Genomic DNA, 22,054 nt, shown 5'->3' on the forward strand with positions numbered 1-22,054 from the left:
TTTTTGGTGCTGCCAGGAAACACCCGTAGTTTGCATGGCCCTTTATACAATGTGATAATCGTCCTACAACCTGTTGGTGGATGAGTTACACCTGCAAATCTCAGCAGAGTTAGACTTGGACAGTTGAAAGCCACTCATGCGTACTCATGGACCGGAAGTAGAGAGAGGAAGAGCTCATGTGGATGACATTTCAATCCAAGCCTTTGATTTTGAGGTGAAGTGAAGTGTATTAAGTATTCTGCAGACTCTGTTAACAGTGACAAACAGATAGTTGTGTGTTATTATATGCTTGACCCCTCTATGAAACATCTGGATCTTCATTGAGCAGCTTATGCACCTGAGGTTTTTGAGTGAGATGTCTCAAAGACCAGTGGATGGATTTCCATAAAATTAGGTCATTTTAAGTTGTGTCCAGGGTCACATCAACATTTTATCCAATGCTTTGGTTTATGACCAAATATTTACAAAAGATTCCCATTAGTCTGAGCTGTACTTAGTGTTCAGTGATAATTAGCAAATGTTAACATGACTTACTAACTTAAGTCTTGCTAGAACACATCTCCAAGTATTTGTCAGTTTTACTACATTTAATGTTGTTGTGATGTACCTTGATGGGATACATCATGACAAAGTCAGGGAACATTAGCTGCTGTTTGATGTCATATGACAAAATAGGTTGTGATAGGAAGATCATGAGAAAAAAAAATGTTTGCAGTGTGCAAAGATTTCTAAAAACTCTAAAACTTTAAATGAATAGCTCAAGCTCATTTTGGAAAATACACTTCTTTTAAAGAGTCACAGAACATTGATACCATTCAGAATACAGTAAATATGAAGCTACAGCCAGTATTATCTTAGCTTAGCATGACAACTGGAAACAGTTAACCTGGCTCAGTCCAAAGATGACAAAATCCGACTAAGCTAAGCTGCTGGCTGTATAGCACAGAGATGAGAGTCATACTGATCATCTCATCTGACACTTGTCAACTTGTGCCTCAAATATATATCCCAATCTAGCCAGTTCAGCCCGCCCAAAAGCAAAAAGTAATCCAGCTGGTGTCTGATTCATGGAAATGTTGGTGACTCAGAGTCTTAAGAAAAGCCATTGAAAAAGAAAAGGGTATTCTGCCAACCGATCTCATTGACGGATTTTAAGAGCAGGTAATATTACATAATTTGTTGAGCATATGCGTCCTCACAGCAGTTGACACCATTTGAATCCGTTTCCAAAAAAGACCACCTTTTCCCGACGATTTCTCCAGCCAAACATTACAGAATGACAGAGAGAAAGAGAAAGTGATTGCTTCAGACTGAAAGATCACCGATGAGACCGTTTGTTTTTTTTCACAGTGACTAAAGCTTTTTTGGACATGTCTCTTCCTCCCAAAGGTCACTAGGGTTGGGACCACCTCTTTCTCCTGCCGACCGCAATCATGGCAGCTGAAGCGTATCCTGACATGTGAGTGGAGAGAGTTTTGAGAGCGCACCTGTTTTTCTTATTGATGGACTTGTTTATACCATTAGCGTATCCACACTTGTTGGACTGGATTTTGAGGAAAGTTCACAGACTGTGTTATTGGCACAGGGGAAATGTAACTGGGTGAGAAGTCATTTGATAGTGTGGACTCACTACCCTTCCTTAAAACACACACACATACACACACATTGCATTGCATATTGATTGAAATGACTTTCACAGAAGCTATAAAGCTTTGAGAGAGGAAAAGAAATATCAGCTCTCTTACATATAACACCTGGGACTGTTTTAGGTAATGGATTTAATTGTCTGCAAGTCTGCATCAATCAAACAGGTCACAATGAAATATGTAAACCACTTAAGTAGAAACTGTTAAAGGCAAGTTAGGGCATAACACTCCAAAGCTCTGAATTCATAACTTCTCTGGTCACTGGTTTTACTGGGATTGGCCAACCCCGGAATGTGATTGAAACCTGAAATTGTGGCGATGAAACACTAACAGTGACGCCTTTCCTACCACAGACTCCCTCCATCTGGAATCATTCTGCTACTGTGTGTCTGGGGACTGAACTCTTTGGGTCAGAGGGCAGAGAAAGGTTCGTCATTACAGCAGTGCTGAGAAATGCCTCAGAAGGACACTGTTACTCTGCTGAACCATGGTCCATCCAGTCATAACAATAGACAGCCAATGGGAACAGCAGTCATTGTCAATAATATGTTAGAATAAAAAAAACATGACCCTTTGTTAAGAAAGGTTTGGAGAGTTTGAGATGAGAGATATTTTCACACCATCATCATCAGAATTAATGTAAAGGAGACAAATACAGGTCTGCCTGCATAAAAGTGAGCTTTGGAGTCTTCTTGGAAACAAACGTTATTTTTCTCACTGGGTGTATCCTTGAGGTCCAGCAAATGTACTGAATACATTTCCTTCCTCAAAAACATGCGCCCAGAATCCATGTTTACTTGCTTACTTCATTGCTTCTGCTGGTGCATTGCAGCATCTTGGCCTTTTCTGTGAAACCATTGGCAGGAATATGTATCACGACATTTACAAGCAGACCTTAAGGAGAAATTTGGAGTCTCCCAAAACTAGTGGGGCTTTCACGCTGCCAAACAGTAACTCGCCACCTGCAGTCATTTCATTGAGGGGAAGGCAGCAGAGGGGAAGAGGTAGTGATATGGAGTATGAAGCGGTTGCTGCCCACATGCATCATGCATCATGAATTGCCATCTACGTCTTTAGAGAACTTCCAATAAAGAACACGCTAGTTACAAATAGATATGGGAAACAATTTGAACGCTACACAAACAAAACATGAGTCACTTAATTTCCTGCCATCAAAACACTCTCTCTTTAAAGTCTCTTCTTTGCACAGGAAAAAATATTTGGACTTGTCATGACACTGTGAATGCTTTGTTTGGAGAGGTCTGTCTAATTTGATTAGTTTAAAGCTCTCATTACAGAGCGCACAACGTCACCTCAGCCAGAGAGCGCAAATACATTTTCAGGTCCACTTTTGCGAAAAGACAGAGAAGCATCTGAGTTGAACAGACCGGTGTAGCAAAAAATAGAAGAGTATGTGCATTGTACGTAATTTTCCGAATTTAAATAGAAGAGCATCGTCTTTTCTTCACTGCACTCGGCCAAGAAATCGTCCAACCACGGATTATTGTGATTACTGCACAAGCTGTCTACAAAGATGAGGACAACCTTTTTAAAAACACTTGATGAAAGAAAGCACTGGAAAACACTGCTGAGTGTATCATCCTGGTGAAATAAAGTAACCTGAAACTGACTGAGCACATAGGGAAAAAAGGGAAGAAACCTAAGGAGAGGAAATTCAAAAAGAGATCCCCTAAATCCAGTATTAAAAAGTCCAATAAAATACATCCAATGAACAGTCACTTCTTCACATTGTACCAAGTCCAACGTGCCAGGTAGGTTGGATAGGGGTTAGAGGGAAGGGTCAGTGCACTGGGAAGCCTGGAAGATGTGTTGTGAGACTTTGGGTCAGGAGGCTTCTGGGGGAAACTTGAAATATGGAGGAGGAGCAGCTATTCCAGACACAGAAAGAGGAGCAGTGCAGGGTCCTTTAACCTGAGGAGAAGGAGCCAGCAGGGCACATGGCAGACAGCGGTAGACCAGCAGACCGCACCTCAGGCCACAGCTGAACTTCACTACCTTGATATACACTTTACAACATCCTGAGATGACATCTGGTGTGTCCCGGGAAAAGAATAGAGAAAGTAAATACATTTTTCAGTTCAGACTTAAAAGGACCAGTGTGTAGGATATAGTCGCAATTTAGTGGCTTATTCTAAAGTAGCAATGATAATTAAATTCCTGCTATATTCTCTAAATATATCCCCCTTAATCTTACATACTGGACCTTTAAAGATCATACATGAGCCAGCTTCTCAAATAAGGGTTTATTCCAAAGAGAGCACTGTTCATTATGTATAGCAGAGTAAGATACTGTAATATTTGACATAAAATTGGCTTTTGCATGTATGGGAAGCAGAGTTCAAGCTCTTTTCCAAACATAAGGGCAGCAGTACAAATTGGTTTCTAAAGTGTGTGTATATGTGTTGTAGGGTGGGGCAAGGGCAGTCATAGCATCAGACTCTGTGATGAGCTGTGAGGACAGTTGTGGATATTTTGGCTGGAAGGAAAGGAAATCACTGTTTCACATCTGTCAACGAAATCACCATAATTTTTTTTTTCTCTTTCTCTTTTTGGACAAATATCAGCTTACAAAATGACAGACACGGTTTGATTTAGTGCAGTGAAAAATGAGCATGGCTTTGAATTCTCTGCCTTTTCACATTTCGTTGAATCCTACCACTGTGAATTTGCTCTCATGGAAGTGACAGCTGTAGATTTTTCAATACATTCACACTGCCGTTCCAAGGACTACAAATTCTTCGGTTTCCTCCGCCAGCAATCCCAGAAAGCAAAGTATGTGCAGTTTAGGTTTGCTCTATTTTCATTCCTCCTGCGGCCTCAATTTCAGTCTTATATTCTGAGATGATGCTCATCTGGTTAAAGGAAATAAAAACAGACAATAAGACGAGAAAAGACCTTGCACTAATTGTAACCATGTGCGGCTCGTGGGAACATTGACCACTTGTGCGGCAGCAGTGTCTCTTGATGAGTCTCTATAGCACTTTGATATTCAACAGGAAACAGGGACAGGAAATGTGCACTGGCTTGGGATGCTGGGATACATCTTATGCACTCACTGCTGGACAAACCAGAGCAGACATCCAGCACCTGGTTGGATTTGTTTTGGCCCAGGGCTGACCAATCCTGGGTCTAGAAAGACCCAGACAAATTTCCTGGTTGATAACAAGCAATTTCTGTCACAACAAGCAGCGCAGCTTTGGGAAGATAGAAGATGAATGCTATTTAAACTTTTAGAGGAGTGTGTGAAGGAAAATTCCACCCTTAAAAACACTCATAATGCTACAAACAGCTGTAGAAGGAGACATATACATGAATGTGACTTTTCAGCAGCTACTTTTTTTTTTTTACTCTTTGGAGTTTTAGTGTCGGTTAAACTTTTGGATTTAATGGCTTTTAAGTGTATGCTGCCCACCCAACACCAAACAAAGGCCAGATAGCACAGGCTGGTCAAGAGGGCCAGCTATGTCTTGGACTGCCCCTAGACTTAATAGATGAAGTGGGGGGAGGAGGATGTTAGCAAAGCTGACATCAATCATGAACAAATCCTTAAGCAGGTCCTTCAGCAACAGACTGCTACTCCCACCATGTAAGAAGGAGCGCTACCACAGGTCCTTCGTTCCAGCAGCTGTCAGCAGGCTCTTTAACACCAGTATGACTTAATGACTTTCTTCAGCTTGACTTTGTTCTATATATTTCTTACTTGTGAGTAATTTCTTATAACGTTGTGCATACGAGCTACCGTGAAGTGAATTTCCCCTGTGTGGGATCATTAAAGTCTATCTTATCTTATCTTAAGGACTGATAGTATATGCAGTGGAGGATTTAGCTGCTAAAGATTGAGCCAGACAGATGTTCAACAGCTAGTCACTAACGTTACTCAAAAAAGAACTGTGCAACTCTGTATCTGCACAAGTTCACTCCTGGGTGTGTCAGTAAGCAGCTGTTTCCTAACTAGCTCACTAGATTGTGTACAAGTGTACGTTGATTAAATAATTTGTCACATCAGGGAGCAGAACAGCTACAGCAGTCTAACAAGATAGGTCAATGTTGCATCTAACATTGCATCATCAAAAGAAGTGCTAGATTATGGTATACTTGCGATGCACGACTGATGCCTAGTGAGACATTTTTCAATACCAAGAGAGAAAATGCAATGTAGAACCACTCTTAATTGTGAATATATATCTTTTGTAACATAGAGCTATTTTTTCCGCATTGGATCTCTTTGGGTACAGCTTATTCCCACAGTCTAAAGACATGCAGGTTAATCAGTGATCTAAATGGCCTATAGGTTTGAATGTGAGCATGGATGATTGCTTGTCTCTGTGTGCCCTGTGATGGACTAACGACTTGTTTAGCGTGTACCCCACCTCTCGCCCAATGTCAGCTGGGATAGGCTTCAGCCACCCGTGACCCTGATGAGGAGAGGCAGTTCCTGTAATCGATAGATGGATGGATGGTAATTCGTGGTTTTGTGCACTATGTCCACTAATGTGGTTTTACTTGTCTCCTGACTGAAAAGTGAAAAGTAAATATCCAGACCATTTATGTACGTTTCTACAGCTTAATGTACACTGTGGGCTGTCACAATTAATTCTTGGGAAAAGTACATTCTGTGGCCAGTAACATTGAAGACAAGACAGGTTAAAGGAGAGTAGGTAGAATATGAATACTAAATTACACCAGTTCACAGAATAACCCCCATCACATTCTGAGGACCTCAAAATCTAAAAGACTAACAGAGTCTGGGACTTTCCTTTAACAGTAATATCTCACACTCACAAATAATTAAGTTAAACCTCTTGCCAAACACATCAAAAGCAAAAACTGACAATTTAACCATAAGTGAACACACTGTTCAGGTCAGGTACAGGGCTAAATTATAGGACTGGTTTTCAGTAATACAACACAGACGTGAAAAATAAGGATGACCCTTGGCTGGTCCTCTTAGTAATCTGTCCTATTTTTCCTCTCAACTGATATGACGAACTTTGGATGTGCAGTACTACTGCAAGGAAACATGTGAATATCTGCCGCCTACTTAATAAATAGGTCAAAAACTGGGACAGCTTGACAGGAAATGAAGTAATAGTGTGTTGTTTTTCTAGAAACAAAGATCATTTGCATACACCGCAGACTGTGTGCCCGTGGAAGGGCCAATCATCTGATAATCTATACATGTGCATGCACAGGACAATTTAGGATTGGCCCTTTGTTTTCAGCCAATTACACTTCAGTCAATAGTGTGAGTGAGAAAATATTTGGCAGATCGGATTACCATCAGAAACAAAGCCAGTAAAAAAAAAATGAATGGGAACGCCACCAACGTCAGAGAAGAGTCAAAACACTTGCTGATGCAAAGCAGGTTAAAAACCACCACAATAGTCTACAACAGCCAGACACACACTCCCATATTTACACCACATGGGTCAAAGGTTTACGGAAACAAAGAAAGTTTACTATGTAGGAATATTCAACAGGATACAATTACAAAACATTCCTCATTTCATGTAAGGTTTTGAATGAAAGTTTGACAGAGTTCATCAATATTAGAAATTTTAACCTGAGTTCAGGACGCTGGTGATTATATTCCACTCTAGTTCACATTCCTGTAAACAATAGAAATGGGAAGAGGGAAAGAACCCATCTATACAAACATGACAAATGAAAGGGATGATTGATATTTTATGAGGAAGGGAAATAAATACAATACACTATGAATTCCCATCACTCTCCTGTAGACTTTCAACATTCTGTGCCACAGACCTCCGTTGTCCAAAAACTATTTGGAACACATCAGTGAGCCAAGGCCAATCTATTTAGACTCAATTCCAAATATACCTCCAAGGGCATTAAATACTGCACAAAATGTGTATTAATCCACAGCAGAAAATAGTGCTCTACAAATGGACCTTTTTTCCAGATTAGGAGCATTGTCTACATGCATCTACGTGCAGTATCTGTTCAGTCAAAACCGATGTTTTTTAGAGTTGGTGCCGGTAAGTCGGAAAGGGTTGATGGACTACACAGCATTGTTGGTTTTAGTCTTCTCGGGAAACTTGTATTGGCTCTAGCCTGAAAAACAACAAAAGGCTGCAAAAGAGCAACACAAATCACACATCATTGCTTGTCATAGAATACAATATCGGTGAACTTTGACCAGTGAAGTTGCCGCCTCAACCAAAGGCAAATGCGTGCATGTGGCTGACCCCTAAAATGGACTACCAACCAGCAAACTGTGGCACCTCCTGCACTGCCCACCTGCATTCATGTATGTGTGACTGTAGCTGTGTGATTTATTTTTGACATACAGTAAAATCGAGGCACAGAGAGCAACACAGTATCATACAGTCAAAAACAGCAGTGGCTATAACAACCCTAAAATGACAAATTAGTAAATTCCAGCACAACAGCTACCTATACATGTATAAAATGTGTGTGTTAAAGTGTTAAATCACCAAATGACATGTGTCGGTAACCCTCTAGATTGCAGTACAATTGTAGAATGTTGCTGCTGTTCACTCCAATGAGCAACAAACAACTCTATCTCAAAAACAGAAAGTTGTATTCATTTTTTAAAAACCACAACTTCCTCTATAATTTGATACCAAATATGTGGCTTTTGGTAGATTTTTAGACTGAGTTTTTAGTTTAAACACATGAAAAACAAGGGCAAAACAATAAATATCAATTAAATCTTATCATTTATGTGGAAAAGTCACCACAACCTGGCCTGTCCTCCCCTACAGACTCTTCAGGCCACTCCTCAGAAGAAAACAGCCCCCGCCTGATTCACAAGAGGGAACATGTGGAAAAAGTTCCACTTATTTATGACAACTTTAATTATCTAAAATGTGCAGGACTTTATTTTCCATATTTTGATACACTGGGAATGATTTTTAAATGACAAGCACTCCTGGGCGCTATAGTCAAACATAGAGCTGGCACTCTGGGGTGCTATGTAATTCAGAGAGTTAAGACAAACCACTCATACAAATTATACACCCTACAGGGCCTGGACAACAGGTAGCTTTAAAGTGCCTGGCCTAAAAAAAAGTACATTGGTCAATAAAAGTTTTTAAGTGTGTTATTTTAGGTTAAATCAAGATCAGCTTTAAAACCTACCTTCTATGAGACTAGCCTGTTCTACAGCCACATTGGACAGCATACATTAAGACTGAGATACTCAATGCTACTTGTACATATTAGCTCCTGAGCCAGTAGTTTTCAGGTGTGTGTTGCCAGTCAGAGAGAGAGAAAGTGGAGCTTCTTAGCAGAGGGGCGGCAGTAATGTTGTAGTGGGAAATCTTTATCCTGACCTATTTTTGCATTCCTTCACAAGATGTTTTTGCTCCCAGTTAATGTGTTGGTCCAGTCTAGTTATATAACACACTATCAGTTTAGAGCTCTGCAGACACTAAAATAAGGAAGAATTATTTGACATTACCATGCGCATTTATCGCTCATTACTCCTTCAAAAGGCCCCGACAATATACAGCCACTGTGAGCACAGCTGCAGCTGCTCTGCCTGGCTGTGGTGGTTGAACACAAAGTTTCAAACCAAAGCATAGCCATGACTATAACCAGCTTGCTAATTATTTATCTTGCACTAATGATACAGACTGAGCCAACGAGCTAAAGGTGCATTCGCTAATCCACATATTACATAATACAATGTCATAATACAGCTCAGCCTTTCTTTGCGGATCAATATTACGATAAGGTAACACAAAAGAATTTTAGAAAAACATTCAAACCGTGAACTTTCAGGGACTCATCAATATTGGCTTTGGGTTTACATGTAATATTGTAAATGAGGGGAAATATGTATATAGACATGATTGTTTTTCATGATACCATAAAATGCTTAGAAAACTGGAATTTCTGAAAATATATCAAAAGGTACAACAGGACAAATGCAGCCATGTTTCTCTGTCATGGTACAATCAAACCGCAGGACCATGACCTCTCAGTATTTGCTCCATAAAACTTGGTTTGTTTGCATTGAACCAGAAGAACCAAGCTGTAAATTCTTACAAGGGATGCCACCTGCCGCAGCGGGTTCAAGCCTCACAAAGAGGGGTGCAAAACATCTGAGGTCACCTTATTTGGACCTAAACAGTTTGTGAAAGAGGAAAACTTAAACCACCTCATATCCCCTAAATGGTTATTTTCAATAACTCCGACCGAACAAATAAACACCATCAAAGATTATGGCAACCATGTCTCCAGGCTTGACCCTAAACAACAAGTGGATTCTGGCCTAGTACTTGGGAAATATTCAATGAAAGTATGAGACAGTTTGAGCAGTCCCTTCAACTGCAGTTCGAAGAATTTGGAAAAACCTAGAAACTGCACAAAACCAACTGTTAGAATAACGAAAACAAGAGGCCATAAGGGGACTCCTAGAAACCCACAGAGACTTTGCTTCATATCAACTTAAAATCCATCATTTTCATGGAACACAGTGCGCATGAAAGCTCAGACTTTTCTGATAAGCCGGATCCAACCAAAACATTGATGTCATCATAAATACGGGCCTGGGCAAGAGCTTGCTAATGACAGATCACTGATTATTCATTTGACGTGTTCAACCTTAACTCAAGTGAGATAAACACTCAACAAGTCTGTGATTTGCAACATCATAAATTTATTTTATGCTATCGTATTACTCGCAAATCACAAGTGAGGAGTCGTAATGCCAGCATTAAGGCTGTTTTAGTAGATGCACCCGTCTGAACTCTGCTTGTATTCTGAGGCTTGATTCCCAGATTGCTGTCATGCCTGAGGCCAGAATCTAGAGAACAAACAACAACAAGTATTGATGGTTGGTAGAAACAGAGAACAAAATCTGAATAAACCTTTAGGTTTTTACTGTGTTTCAGGTCTAATGGCACTTATCTGAGCAAATATTAACACACAGTCACACCCACTGTATATTGGAAGGACTATTTAATTCCATCACTTTGCACAATAATTTGAAACATGTTGGAACTGGAATTTGTCCCAGCTGGGTTTGGCATGTCCAATCAACTTACGACATACTTAACACACTAAAGATTAAGCTTTAGTAACATCTTGTTGAATCTACTATACCAAATCCATAGCACAGAAATCCACTTTTAAACCTTACTACTGTAGCATGAAGGTTTCTCTAACAATAGTATCTACTTAGATCATGAAAGGAGCAACCATGAGTGTAACAATGGTATCACTTGTGTTATTGTACTTTGTTGCATGGCTTTCTGGCAGGTAGCTGCTTGAACGGGCTCTAATAGGATCAAGGAAGAAAAGCTGACATAAAAAATAATCCAACATAACAATTTGCATATTCTTTAACGATGAATGGTACAGTTCACCAGATGTCACCGCTGCACTCTGGACGCGAATTCTGCAAGTTGCCTGTGCTTTCCAGCCACACAAAAGCTCTTACCAGGTGCCAAGTAAGCAAGGATCAAGTCTTAAACCACCCACATAGGGAACGGGACTGAAGCTTTGCTTTCACTTTGTGATCATGACCACTTTTTATGGGAGGAGTGATAAAAACTTTGGTCAAATCAAAAATGCTGGGCATTATTATTATTATTATATTAGCTATTGATTTCACAACGGGGATGTGAATGTATAAAATGACTAAGGCAAAGGCAATAGCTAGTTTATGATCTGTTTTTTGTTTTGTAATAATGTAATATATAATATATATATATTATATTATATCTATCTATATATATATATATATATATATATATATATATATATATATAATTTTTATTTATTTATATTATTTGTGTATATATAAAATAATCAATTAGAAGTATCTGTTAGAATTACAAAGGGTAGGGTGTATCAACTAAAGAATAGTCCAGTGCAAGTATTATTTCTAGAGTCCCAAAGGCCCTGCCCTACCCACCAGAGTCCCAGCCACATATCTTGTCTGCCAGGGCCCAACTCATTGCTCATCTGCTGTCTAGACTGCCTCCAGGCCTACCCAGCCACAGCCTGATCCAGTCAGCCAGCATACATCTAACCATCCCTTTTGATCCCAACTGACCAAGGCAGGTCACAAGAAATCCACCTTCATCTGAGGAAACAGCAACCAATCTGCATTCAGTGGACAGATTTGACTTGTTGCAAGAGTGCTAAGTTTGTGCCTGTGCTTTTTGTAGAGCAGACTGCAGGACAGCTTAAAGAAATATTAAATGTTTCCCCGTTTCCAGTTTTGCTCATTTTTCGCTAAGCTAACCATCTCCTTGCTGTCGTTTCGTAACTAGTATACATATTGATCTTCTCATCTGCAGTAACTTCCTGCAAGAAAGTGAATAGTATATTTCTCAAAAATATTCCTATAAGATGTCAGACATAATTTTTTTAAACATAAAGGCTGTAAGAAAAGGCTAAACTTGACTATCTTGTTTAAAATTCCGCATCTTTGTACAATATGTGCAAACCATAAATACAGCTTTTCAGAAAACTCTGTATAGGTTGTTTTGGTTTTGGCAGCTCACTCCTGAGCCCCAAGTGATATTTTTTGTTACCTGCTGTCATGAAGATACATCATAAAACGTTTCAACTCTAACTTTAGGTCCCTGCTGGATTTTTCATGTTTGCCTGTCTCTCTCTCAGCTGACATATGAACCTCTTGAGAAATGTTTGTGTGCGACCACAGCCACGTCTCCGTCCAGTCTTACAAGGCCTAAGCATCAAAGATGGTTGTAAATGTCTTATAGATGAGTGAGAATATCTCGGGGCAAAGGAATGTAACATGTCAAAAATAGATACACAAACTGAGCGACTTATTTCTGAAGAAAAGGTCCCTCCTCTATAATCCCTCAGGTTTTTCCCACAGTCTAAACAGTGTTTCGGGGAAAAGGGGTGTTTAATTGTGTATGTTCTGCTGACATAGGCTAATGTTTGTCAAGATTGTTTGAAGCACTTTAAAGGCCCTTGCATAAAGCTAAAGGTGCAGAGACTTGATAGTTCTTCCATTTCCCCTAATGTCTCTTACTTACAATTTATTGTAGGAACTATCCACATCATCAGGACAGAAGGGGACATTGTTCTTCCTAATTTAGCTGAATCTGGACCTCAGTCGCTCTCATTGTCATTTGCTGTTTGCTCTTTATGTTCCCCTAATGTTTTTTACAATCTGTTTCCTTCCTGTGACCGAGGATGGGGACAAAGTCACCTTAGATTCCACTGAGTGGTCAAACAACAGCCAGACTTGTATCTAGACAACAGGGGAAAAACATCCAATCTGGAACAGACTCTCTGTGGTCATGTTTGTGGAGGTCGCTCTTCAGTAAATAGAAGTATGTGACTTTGGGTTATATTGGGTGATCTTTCAGCAATAAGTACTGTAGTTACAGTACCAGCTGGCATTGTAGGCAGCTAGCTGGATTCTATGAAAAAAAAGTGACTTTATCAGTATTGTTATATTAGCACCTTAGTGTATACACAGTCTAAACACAGCAGGAATTTCATTTTGAATTAAATTGAAGGGCAGCAAGGGCTCGCTTTGATCAGATGACCCAGATATTTATTGATTTATTTACTGTGCTTGTTACTCTTGGACAAGGGAGGAGTAATAATCCACTCCTGAACTTCTGACGGGGACATGGGGTTGAAGCGTTCTCACCCGCAGGTTTTTTCACTGTCAACAAGCCTTCACCCCGTTAGCAGTTAGTAGACTGTGTGAAACATATAGTATTTGCTATGTAACTGCATATTCTACTGATACAATGTTTAACAGCTGTGTGTGGAAGAAAGCAGCCTGGACAGCTTGAAGTTAGAGACTGGGCTTCTTACCAATGTAAACCACTCTTGAAATGTCACTATTTCTTTTTGCCCCCTTGCCAACAAAAACCAACTCATGACATCACAACTTCCCAACTCCAAAGCTGCCCCAATACAAAAAGCCGAAATACAGTATAAAACATATTTTTGTAGTAATAAATACTCTCTTTTGTCAAACTCCTGTTATTTATATGATCTCTTTAATCAGCCTTGCCTTGCCTACTTGGCGAGGCTGATTAAAGAGAATACTTCAACAGTTTGGGGAATATAATTTGCTAGATGAGAAGGTTGAAAGCGCTTTTCATATCTGTAAGGAAAATATGAAGGTCTCACTAGAAATTTATTAGCTTAGCTTAGCTTAGCATAGAGACAGGAAACAGGGCAAAAACGAGCCTAACTTTGTCCAAAAGCTGCTTACTAATTACAATAATTAAACCATTATATGTCATTTTGTTTAATCTTTCTGTGGATTTACGGGGGTTGTGCGTTAGATTTCCTGGAATCGTGTAAAATATTGAAAATATTGAACTATCCCTTTAAATTAAATTTAAAGAATAAGTACACATCCAGATCACAACAGTCCGGAATACAACTTACCATCTCATCTTTCAAACGATTTTTTGAAAGTTTGGGGCTTTCAAGTCATATCAGACCTCTTTTTCATCCATCCATTCACATGCTGCCGATCTCTAAGTGACTTTCCCATGCACGGTGGATTCTGCCAGTGCAGTAACAATAGCCTTGGGTGGAGTGCACAGCTGAGCTGGAGTCTACAGCGTGTGCTTTGATTGCTGGAAAAATGGACAGAGTGAGGAACCATCCTTAGGAGATTTTGTTACTTATTGAATTGTCGAGGTCAGGACACTATGCTCCAGACACAAGTCAGAAACTGTCCAATAACATCCATTTGCTTTTGACCTGCATGAAACACAGATGATTGTTTGTTTTGGTTCTTTATTTGCAAAAATGTACATGACACTCCATACTAGTCAAAACCACGCAAATTCTATTGAGTGAAAATATCTTTCTGCAAAGGAGTTTTGTGTTTTTCTGGATGCATTTAGAAAGATAACCAAAGCAACACTTGTTGAGTCTGTCTATGGCCTGTAGGCAATTCCTCTTTCTTGCTTTCCCTCTTGCTCACCACTGCACCTCATTCTCTCTGCTGTACTGGCATCAACACTGGGCTTCGAGAGGCCTCCGGAGAGGGGGGAAGCATTGGGGAAACTTGGAACAATATATTGTAGGTAAATAAATGCTCTGTCTGAAAAAGAATGCCTTTCCAAAACAGACCCAAGGCCCCTCAGAGCAGCATGTGCCCCAAATAATGCCCTAATTACCCCTGTGCTAATATGATAATAATGCTTCGACCTCTTTAGAAGTCACTGGGTTCACTGCGCAAACAAGGACCAGCACTCTGAGACTGAGGGAATATCATCTGGGGCCTTGAGGAGACTGCATGTGAAGAAACTGTTTGTGTGTGAGGGAGAGAGGGAGAGACATACAGTGGAAGTACAGTATTCTATTGAGTCCTGGTTCAAGCTTTTCCACAATAAAAAACCAAACGTCTGACTTGATTGTTTAGTCTTGGATCAGAAGACAGCCAAATAAACACGAAGATGGCGTGAAATGCCGTGAAGCAGGTGTATGTCAAGCTAATCTGATGATATGGACAATAATATGGCTATCAACTTAAGGATAGAATCGCAGCATTGATGTTGATCAGGATCTTTGGCTGTCAGCCCGTGCTGGCTGTGGAGTAGCCTGACTATTGATACCAGATGAGAGGATGAGTCAAAATACTGAGCAGATGTGATGGTGCATAGTCATGACCCAAAAAAAAAAGAAAACACAATAACATCATAGCTCAAAATATATTGAATGAGTTGGATAAACATATAGGTTTTCTTGGGCGTAGCTCTGTGGAAATGGCATGAAAATATCTGCAGAAAAAGCACGTTTTTTCAAAATAAAATGCTCCTTTTTACTGCAAGTATTCAGAGTTCACTTAGAGGTAGCTGATGATAGCTGATTTGGGTTTAAAAATAAGCTAACATGCTGTATTTTCCTCATTGTGTACCAGCTTTTCCTCTAAAGTGTCAACAAATAAAGCCAACATCACATCATGCTTAAGGCATCTTTAAACATTTAAAGTTTTTTCCTGTTACATTCATGAGTTAACAGGAAAAATGCATTTCTGCTTAGTGTCCTGGCCTTAAGCAGAGCACTGGATCAGGTCTAGGAAGTCAAAGTATTCAACTAATCTGTCGTGATTTATCGTCTACCTCTGACAACTTTCCATCCCTGTGGAACCTTCAGTATATCGAGGAAGAGCAAGAGTGGAGAGTAGGAGCTGAAATGTATGGACGGAGTGAAATGAAGGAGAAAATCTTTGCTGTGTACAGCCCATGAGTGATATATCCCTTCCACCAATTCCAGCACCTGAAAAGGCCATCACTTCCAAGAAGATTTTTTTTGGGAAAGCACCAGTTGTCGGCAACAAGAGAGGAGGAGAGAAAGAGTGAGAGAGAGAGGAAAAAGGGGGAGGAAAATTGTTCCTGCGTCACGTTTCTTTAATTTGTTCACCATCTGCCAATGAAAATGATGACCTGCAGAAGTTTTTTTTTTTTTTCCTCCTCTTGGCTCTGCATCTGCTCTAGCAAACCACACAGCTGGATCCACACACCGAACAAGTGTAATCTTTATAGTATAATGAATACGACAAAGAAGACTGATAGGACACATGGACTCGGCTCTTACACTTTGATATGAGTTTATGTGGATGTCCTGATCAGGAGCACGTGGGAGGTGAAAATTTAATCAGCTGCATGTGGAGCTGATGTGATGGGACAGCTTGATTGTTAAGAACCATTAAACACTTCAGGTTAATTCAATAATTAAACAAAAAATCTAAATCACATCACAATATTGAATTTTGCATACATCATACCAACTTCAGTCTTCATCATGCAAGATGACCTTGATGCCATGATAAAGACTTGTATCATAATTCTTTTGTTTCCTTATATGAACCCCCCCACAAAAAGTAATTAAAGTCATTTAATATGTTCCATCAAATGTTGTATTTCCAGATCCTGCAGCTGCACAAACTTAAAGCAGATGTCATGATGAAATTGGGGAAGATTTGCCGGGAATTGATTTAGGAGAGACCAAACATATCCAAATTATGCAGTGTTTCAGGTGTCAAGGAGGGGCTGTGCGTCTACCTCCGAGGCAGGCTTCACTTCCTGCATCGTCCACTGCAATATATAAAAACCCGCAAAGACGGACTTCTCCCGAAGCAGTCACAAAGTTTGCAAAGCGCACAAACTCCTCACTTTTGCAGCAGCCCTCCCTCTCTCCAAACCATTACTGAGGCTTTAGAAGTGATACAGCCTTGGCAACAGCAGGCACCGGTACCGCTGCGCAAGACAAGGTAGGACACGGGGAAGTTTGAAGCTTGGTTAAAGCATGTCTGATTTGTAATACACTGTAATATGCGCGCAACGCGGCAATATTTAAGTTTGTCTTCTTGCTTTCTTTTCAGATAAGTCCAACAACACTCGGGATATTCTGTCTTCCTTCAAACATAAAAAAACAAACATGAAACCTCAGTTATTTGCCGTAGACTTAATCCTTCTGTGCATATCATGCGGAGCAAGTGCACTGGCAACGAGCATTCCTGCTGTGTCCACGTCCAATTTTACCAATCTTGGCGCAGCGCACAGCTACGGAACAGACACCACGACTAAAATCAGGAGGAAGCGTTATATTAGTCAGAATGACATGCTTGCTATTCTTGATTACCATAATAAAGTAAGAGGGAAGGTGTTTCCTCCAGCATCCAATATGGAATACATGGTAAGTGTTCATTTTCATTCATTTTTATCAAGTATTTCCACTCAGTGCGTGATATTCGTAGAGCTCTGTGTTACCAAATTGCATGCATCAAGTAAATTGATTTGTCATTGGAAGTGACTTGCAAGATTCTAACAGATATAGTTTTGTAAGGAAATAATGTGACAAATGTCTTCATGTTTCTCGGCACCTTCAGCTGTTCAGCAAATTTCACTGCACTAGACCACCAAAGTAGTCACTTCCAATGAAAGAGGGGTCATGCATGGTGCCAGTAGCCTGCCGGCAGTGTAATGTGGACAGAGCTGTAGTGGTCACTTGGTCACTGATGGGAAATTGCTGTAAAGGTTGAGTCCAAACATGCCTGCGTCAGACTTTTAATCTCATGTATAGCTTATATTTTCAACTGCAGAGTACAAATCAGTTTTTATAATGGAGAGAAGCAGTATACTACTTTGAAAAGTTGCAGCAAAATCAGCAACCAAGCTCAAGTGTTTCCCTTTAAAATTGGCAGCAACTTCATTTTCTAGTTGCACTGGTAACAAAGGTGCAAGCAAAGGTGGATAAGGTTTCCTTGATAAAAGCTAATGGAGTGTCACAGTTGACAAGTTTGGATTCTGGTATTCTTAAGGCTATCCAACCCCCCTGTCTATTCAAAGAAAGAGTTACAAGGCAACTAACTTTGTCCGCTTATGTAACCGGTTTGATGGATGACTTTTGCATCCTGCCATGGTAACACCTGTATCAGTGCTATGAGCTCAGAAAGCGCCGACTCTTATCTCACGTCTCACTGCTGAATGAATCTGGTGCGTAGATTTCCCATCCAGTTATGTAATGAGTTTCCATGTTCCCACCATGTCTCTGTGTATTTTTAGGTGTGGGATGACACCCTGGCCAAGACAGCCGAAGACTGGGCTCATGCGTGCCTGTGGGAGCACGGGCCACCTAACCTCCTCAGGTTCCTGGGTCAAAACCTCTCCGTCAGGACAGGACGGTGAGTGACCTTTGACTCCCCTCCCCCTCCCCAACATCTGCTGCTCCTCTCAGGGATGACTCTCTCTCCGCAGTCATGGTCGTTGCCTTACAGCCCCCTTCTTCTTTCTCCTAAAAGTTTTTGCACTGTGACCCGGTGACTGCTTGAGGAATGCTCCTGTGACCCTTCAAATAAACAAAAGTTGTGTTTTCAGCCATGACCCATGAGGACAAAGGCGCATCCCTTTAGTGGGTTTTGACTTTCCATTTGGAAAAACAGGGCACCTTCATGTGTTCCTACACTTTAAGATTTTATTGAGGAACAACATGAGACTTGAGGGAATATAGCTTATTCTTATAGTCTGGTTATTTTCATGATGCAACCAAATGATTCAAGCTGCCTTTAAACCTTGAGTTAGGCACAGAAAACATTACGTACACGTTTTCTACACTTATTCACATTCACAGTCTGGAACCATTTGACTGCCAGGCCAATGTTCATCTGTGTGTAGTTTGCAGAGGCAAGTCAGCATTTTGCTGTGCAAAATATGTCTTACAAATAAACCTGGCCATTGTGGAAACAAAACAAACGCTGAAGCTCTGAAATGTGGCCAGTTTGTCAACTGTGAATGTGGTTTTAGGGCGGTGTATATTATATTTCAGCACCTCGGGTTGTTTCATAGTTTTTGTGGTCTGAGTGACCACCCCTGAAACAAATCAAATCAAATTCATATAGAAAAATTTGGTGGCAACGTAACAGATTTCAAAAACCGAGGGGGGAAACCAGAGCATGTGGAGAGAACTCACACAAATAATTGAAAACTGTTATTGCCGCACACATAAAAGAGCCAGAATTGAGGTTTGAACCCAGGAGCTTCTCGCTGTGAACCAACAGCTCTAACCATTTAGCCTACATTCCGCCCCATAGATACTATTTTTAGGTGTTTCTCACATCCAAGTCAGCGCCCTCAATGTTTCCGTGTTTTCCTGTCTTCTGTTCACAGCTATCGATCCATTCTTCAGCTGGTGAAGCCATGGTACGATGAGGTCAAAGATTACTCTTTTCCATACCCCCGTGACTGCAATCCTCGATGCCCTCTCAGATGCTATGGACCCATGTGCACCCATTATACACAGGTATGTAGAGAACAATCAGTATTACTATCACTGTTGAAGTGGTCTAACAGTGGCATTAATCGGGTGCTGATGTGCCTTTTTTGCAGATGGTGTGGGCAACATCCAACAAAGTAGGCTGTGCTGTTCATACGTGCCATAATATGAACGTATGGGGTTCCGTGTGGAAGCGGGCAACGTATTTAGTTTGCAACTACTCACCTAAGTAAGTACACTTGGTAAACTGTATAGTTTGCTAATTACATGCTGTAAAAAAGCCTGTTAATTCTAATGAACTTGGCAACCTGATGACGATGGGGTGACGACAGGCTTAATGCTGACACAGACCACTCTGTTCTGTGCCGTGTTGTGAAATGCCACCCATGTTGCTGGGAGATTCAGATAACCTCGATACAAGGCTGTGACGCGGTACTGCATTACCAAAGCTCCGGAGACCGACGAAACAGAAGAAAAGATCTCTAAAAAAAATTCAAAAATCAAAGCCTGTTTGGACTTGTGACTGACTTGTGACCTTGGTTCTTTAATCCCATTGGTTTGAGACATATATAAGAGTAACAGATTCAAGACGTGGATGACCTATTTTAGCTTGTTAATTAAAAACATGGCCACCATTTTTCAGAAACAAGCCTTTTCAAACATCTCAAATCTGGATGGTGATATATAAATCACATGATACGGCACAACATGTGATATGAGTAACTCCTCAGAACAGCTACTAAATGGAAATCAAGTTGTCAACTGCAGTTTCCAATGTTTGGAAGGATATACTGATCCAAAGACAGACTCTATTAACACTCTATATGTTTCTGTCTTCCAGGGGTAACTGGATTGGAGAGGCGCCCTACAAAGTAGGCGTACCCTGCTCCGCCTGCCCTCCCAGCTACGGGGGCTCCTGCAGCAACAACATGTGCTTCCCTGCTCTCAAGACAAACTACCTGCACTGGTTCAAATAAACACAGGTTTCCTCTTGACATAAGCTGACAACCTACAGTACCACAGAGACATTATTTTAATCCCGTAAGGATTTGCACAACATTCATGGACCACACTATTTTGTATATATGGGCTTATTTAAAGACTCAAACATACATTTGAAGGCAGCAGACGATTTAGCGTTGATGATTTGTAAATAAACTGTAAATTAATTTCATTTGTATCAGAATTGCTATTACTATTTTAATTAATGAAATATAATTTATGTGTAAGAGAGGGTCCTTAAACACAGTTTATACTGTATGTGGTGCTGCATACACATTTGTTCTGACTATATTCGTTTACCATTGACAATATGGTAATTAAGGACATAACAAGATCATAGCTGCTTATACCTGGTCACTTTGGTGCTATGGGCATCACACCTTCGTGTTGTGTGCTCTGCCTTCACAGGAATGTTGTGATGTAAAGATCAAAGCTTTTGACCTCAGAGGGTAAAACCTACACTGGCAGTGTCAGCTTTGTAGCTGTGTTAGCTAGAAGAGACTTCATACTCAACTCTGTTGCCATTTTCATTTGTGTCCTGCAACAACGTTTGTTGACAAAAGTGCACTTACTGTAAACTGAAAATATATGACTAAAGCAACTTACACCAGATCCAACATACGACAGATTGGGATGTCTTTATTTGAAGGCCTCATATCAGCATAAATGATGCCTCTGTTGTTAAAAGCTATGTTTGTTTTAATATTTACACAGTGCATTTGCAGTTTCAATCTGCACTGATTTCACGACAGATGTTTCATACCTCAAGGTATTTCATAGACTTAATTTTTCATATTTCCTGTAATGTTTATGCTAAAGAGAGCACGTACAATAACTCTGACCCACATATCTGTTTTATAATCATTTGTACACAGTATATTGGTATATTATATACCAATATATTGATATATTGGACAAATCCATTGTTTATATTTTGTTATGATCACTGATGTAGTTTGTTTTTTTGGAGTTAGGCACTTGAGTGCACCTTAATTGTTTGTAAATTTCCAAAATACCAGGAAATTATTATTTTTTTGTACATGTAGATAATCATCATACCTAGACTATCTTAAAACAAGTATACTGTAAGTTATTCATTTTTGTATGGGGAAAAAAAAATATTTAATTCATAGTAATTTTGTACTGTTTTGTAAAAGGATTGTAAATATAGCCAAACGATTAAAAAAAAACAAATATGGTTCATTTGCATGTCAACTTTTATAATGAAAATTGGTAGCACTAGCATAAAATTGGCAAGCCTTTGCAATTGTCTCAAAGGCATCAAAAAATTGGGACAGTTTCTCACTATTATTCAACACAGAGAAGACTATATCATCAGCATAACGGAGACACTTAAATCAAGAAAAACACCAAATTTTTGGCCATTGATTCAAATTTTTGTGGGAAATAATGCATTAAATTTGGCCATTGATTCAAATTTTTGTGGGAAATAATGCATTAAAAATGGGAAAACATTTTCCGCACTGACTGTATTTAAATCAACCTAAACAACAAGCTATTTATGCAATGAACTGCGCTTTTCCTGTTGTGTTTTGTATTTGCAATAAAATGGTCTATTTTGACTGTGTTTTTGTTTTTTTTATTATTATTTTGTACAATTCAACACATGTCTTGCCTCAGGGCAAAACAGTATC

At 39.9% G+C, this 22,054-nt stretch overlaps 1 protein-coding gene across 1 annotated transcript; it reads left to right on the plus strand.

The window, feature by feature from the left end:
* The first annotated feature begins 16,615 nt into the window (after positions 1-16,615).
* Positions 16,616-21,770, plus strand: pi15a (peptidase inhibitor 15a). The gene is made up of 6 exons (XM_010733749.3): positions 16,616-16,896; positions 17,008-17,321; positions 18,191-18,309; positions 19,292-19,424; positions 19,511-19,626; positions 20,239-21,770. Exons 2-6 carry the CDS (start codon positions 17,064-17,066, stop codon positions 20,372-20,374), a joined length of 762 nt encoding a protein of 253 aa, XP_010732051.1. The 5' UTR covers positions 16,616-16,896; positions 17,008-17,063; the 3' UTR covers positions 20,375-21,770.
* The last annotated feature ends 284 nt before the right edge of the window (positions 21,771-22,054 follow it).

This window comes from Larimichthys crocea, chromosome XXIII (assembly GCF_000972845.2).
Source record: "Larimichthys crocea isolate SSNF chromosome XXIII, L_crocea_2.0, whole genome shotgun sequence".
NCBI lineage: Eukaryota > Metazoa > Chordata > Actinopteri > Sciaenidae > Larimichthys > Larimichthys crocea.

Excerpts from the sequence above, each read along its gene's own strand:
- pi15a (XM_010733749.3), top strand. The coding sequence starts at position 17,064 with ATGAAACCTCAGTTATTTGCCGTAGACTTAATCCTTCTGTGCATATCA. Across the intron at positions 19,425-19,510 it reads TGTGCACCCATTATACACAG|ATGGTGTGGGCAACATCCAA; the intron begins GTATGTAGAGAA and ends CCTTTTTTGCAG. Across the intron at positions 19,627-20,238 it reads GTTTGCAACTACTCACCTAA|GGGTAACTGGATTGGAGAGG; the intron begins GTAAGTACACTT and ends TCTGTCTTCCAG.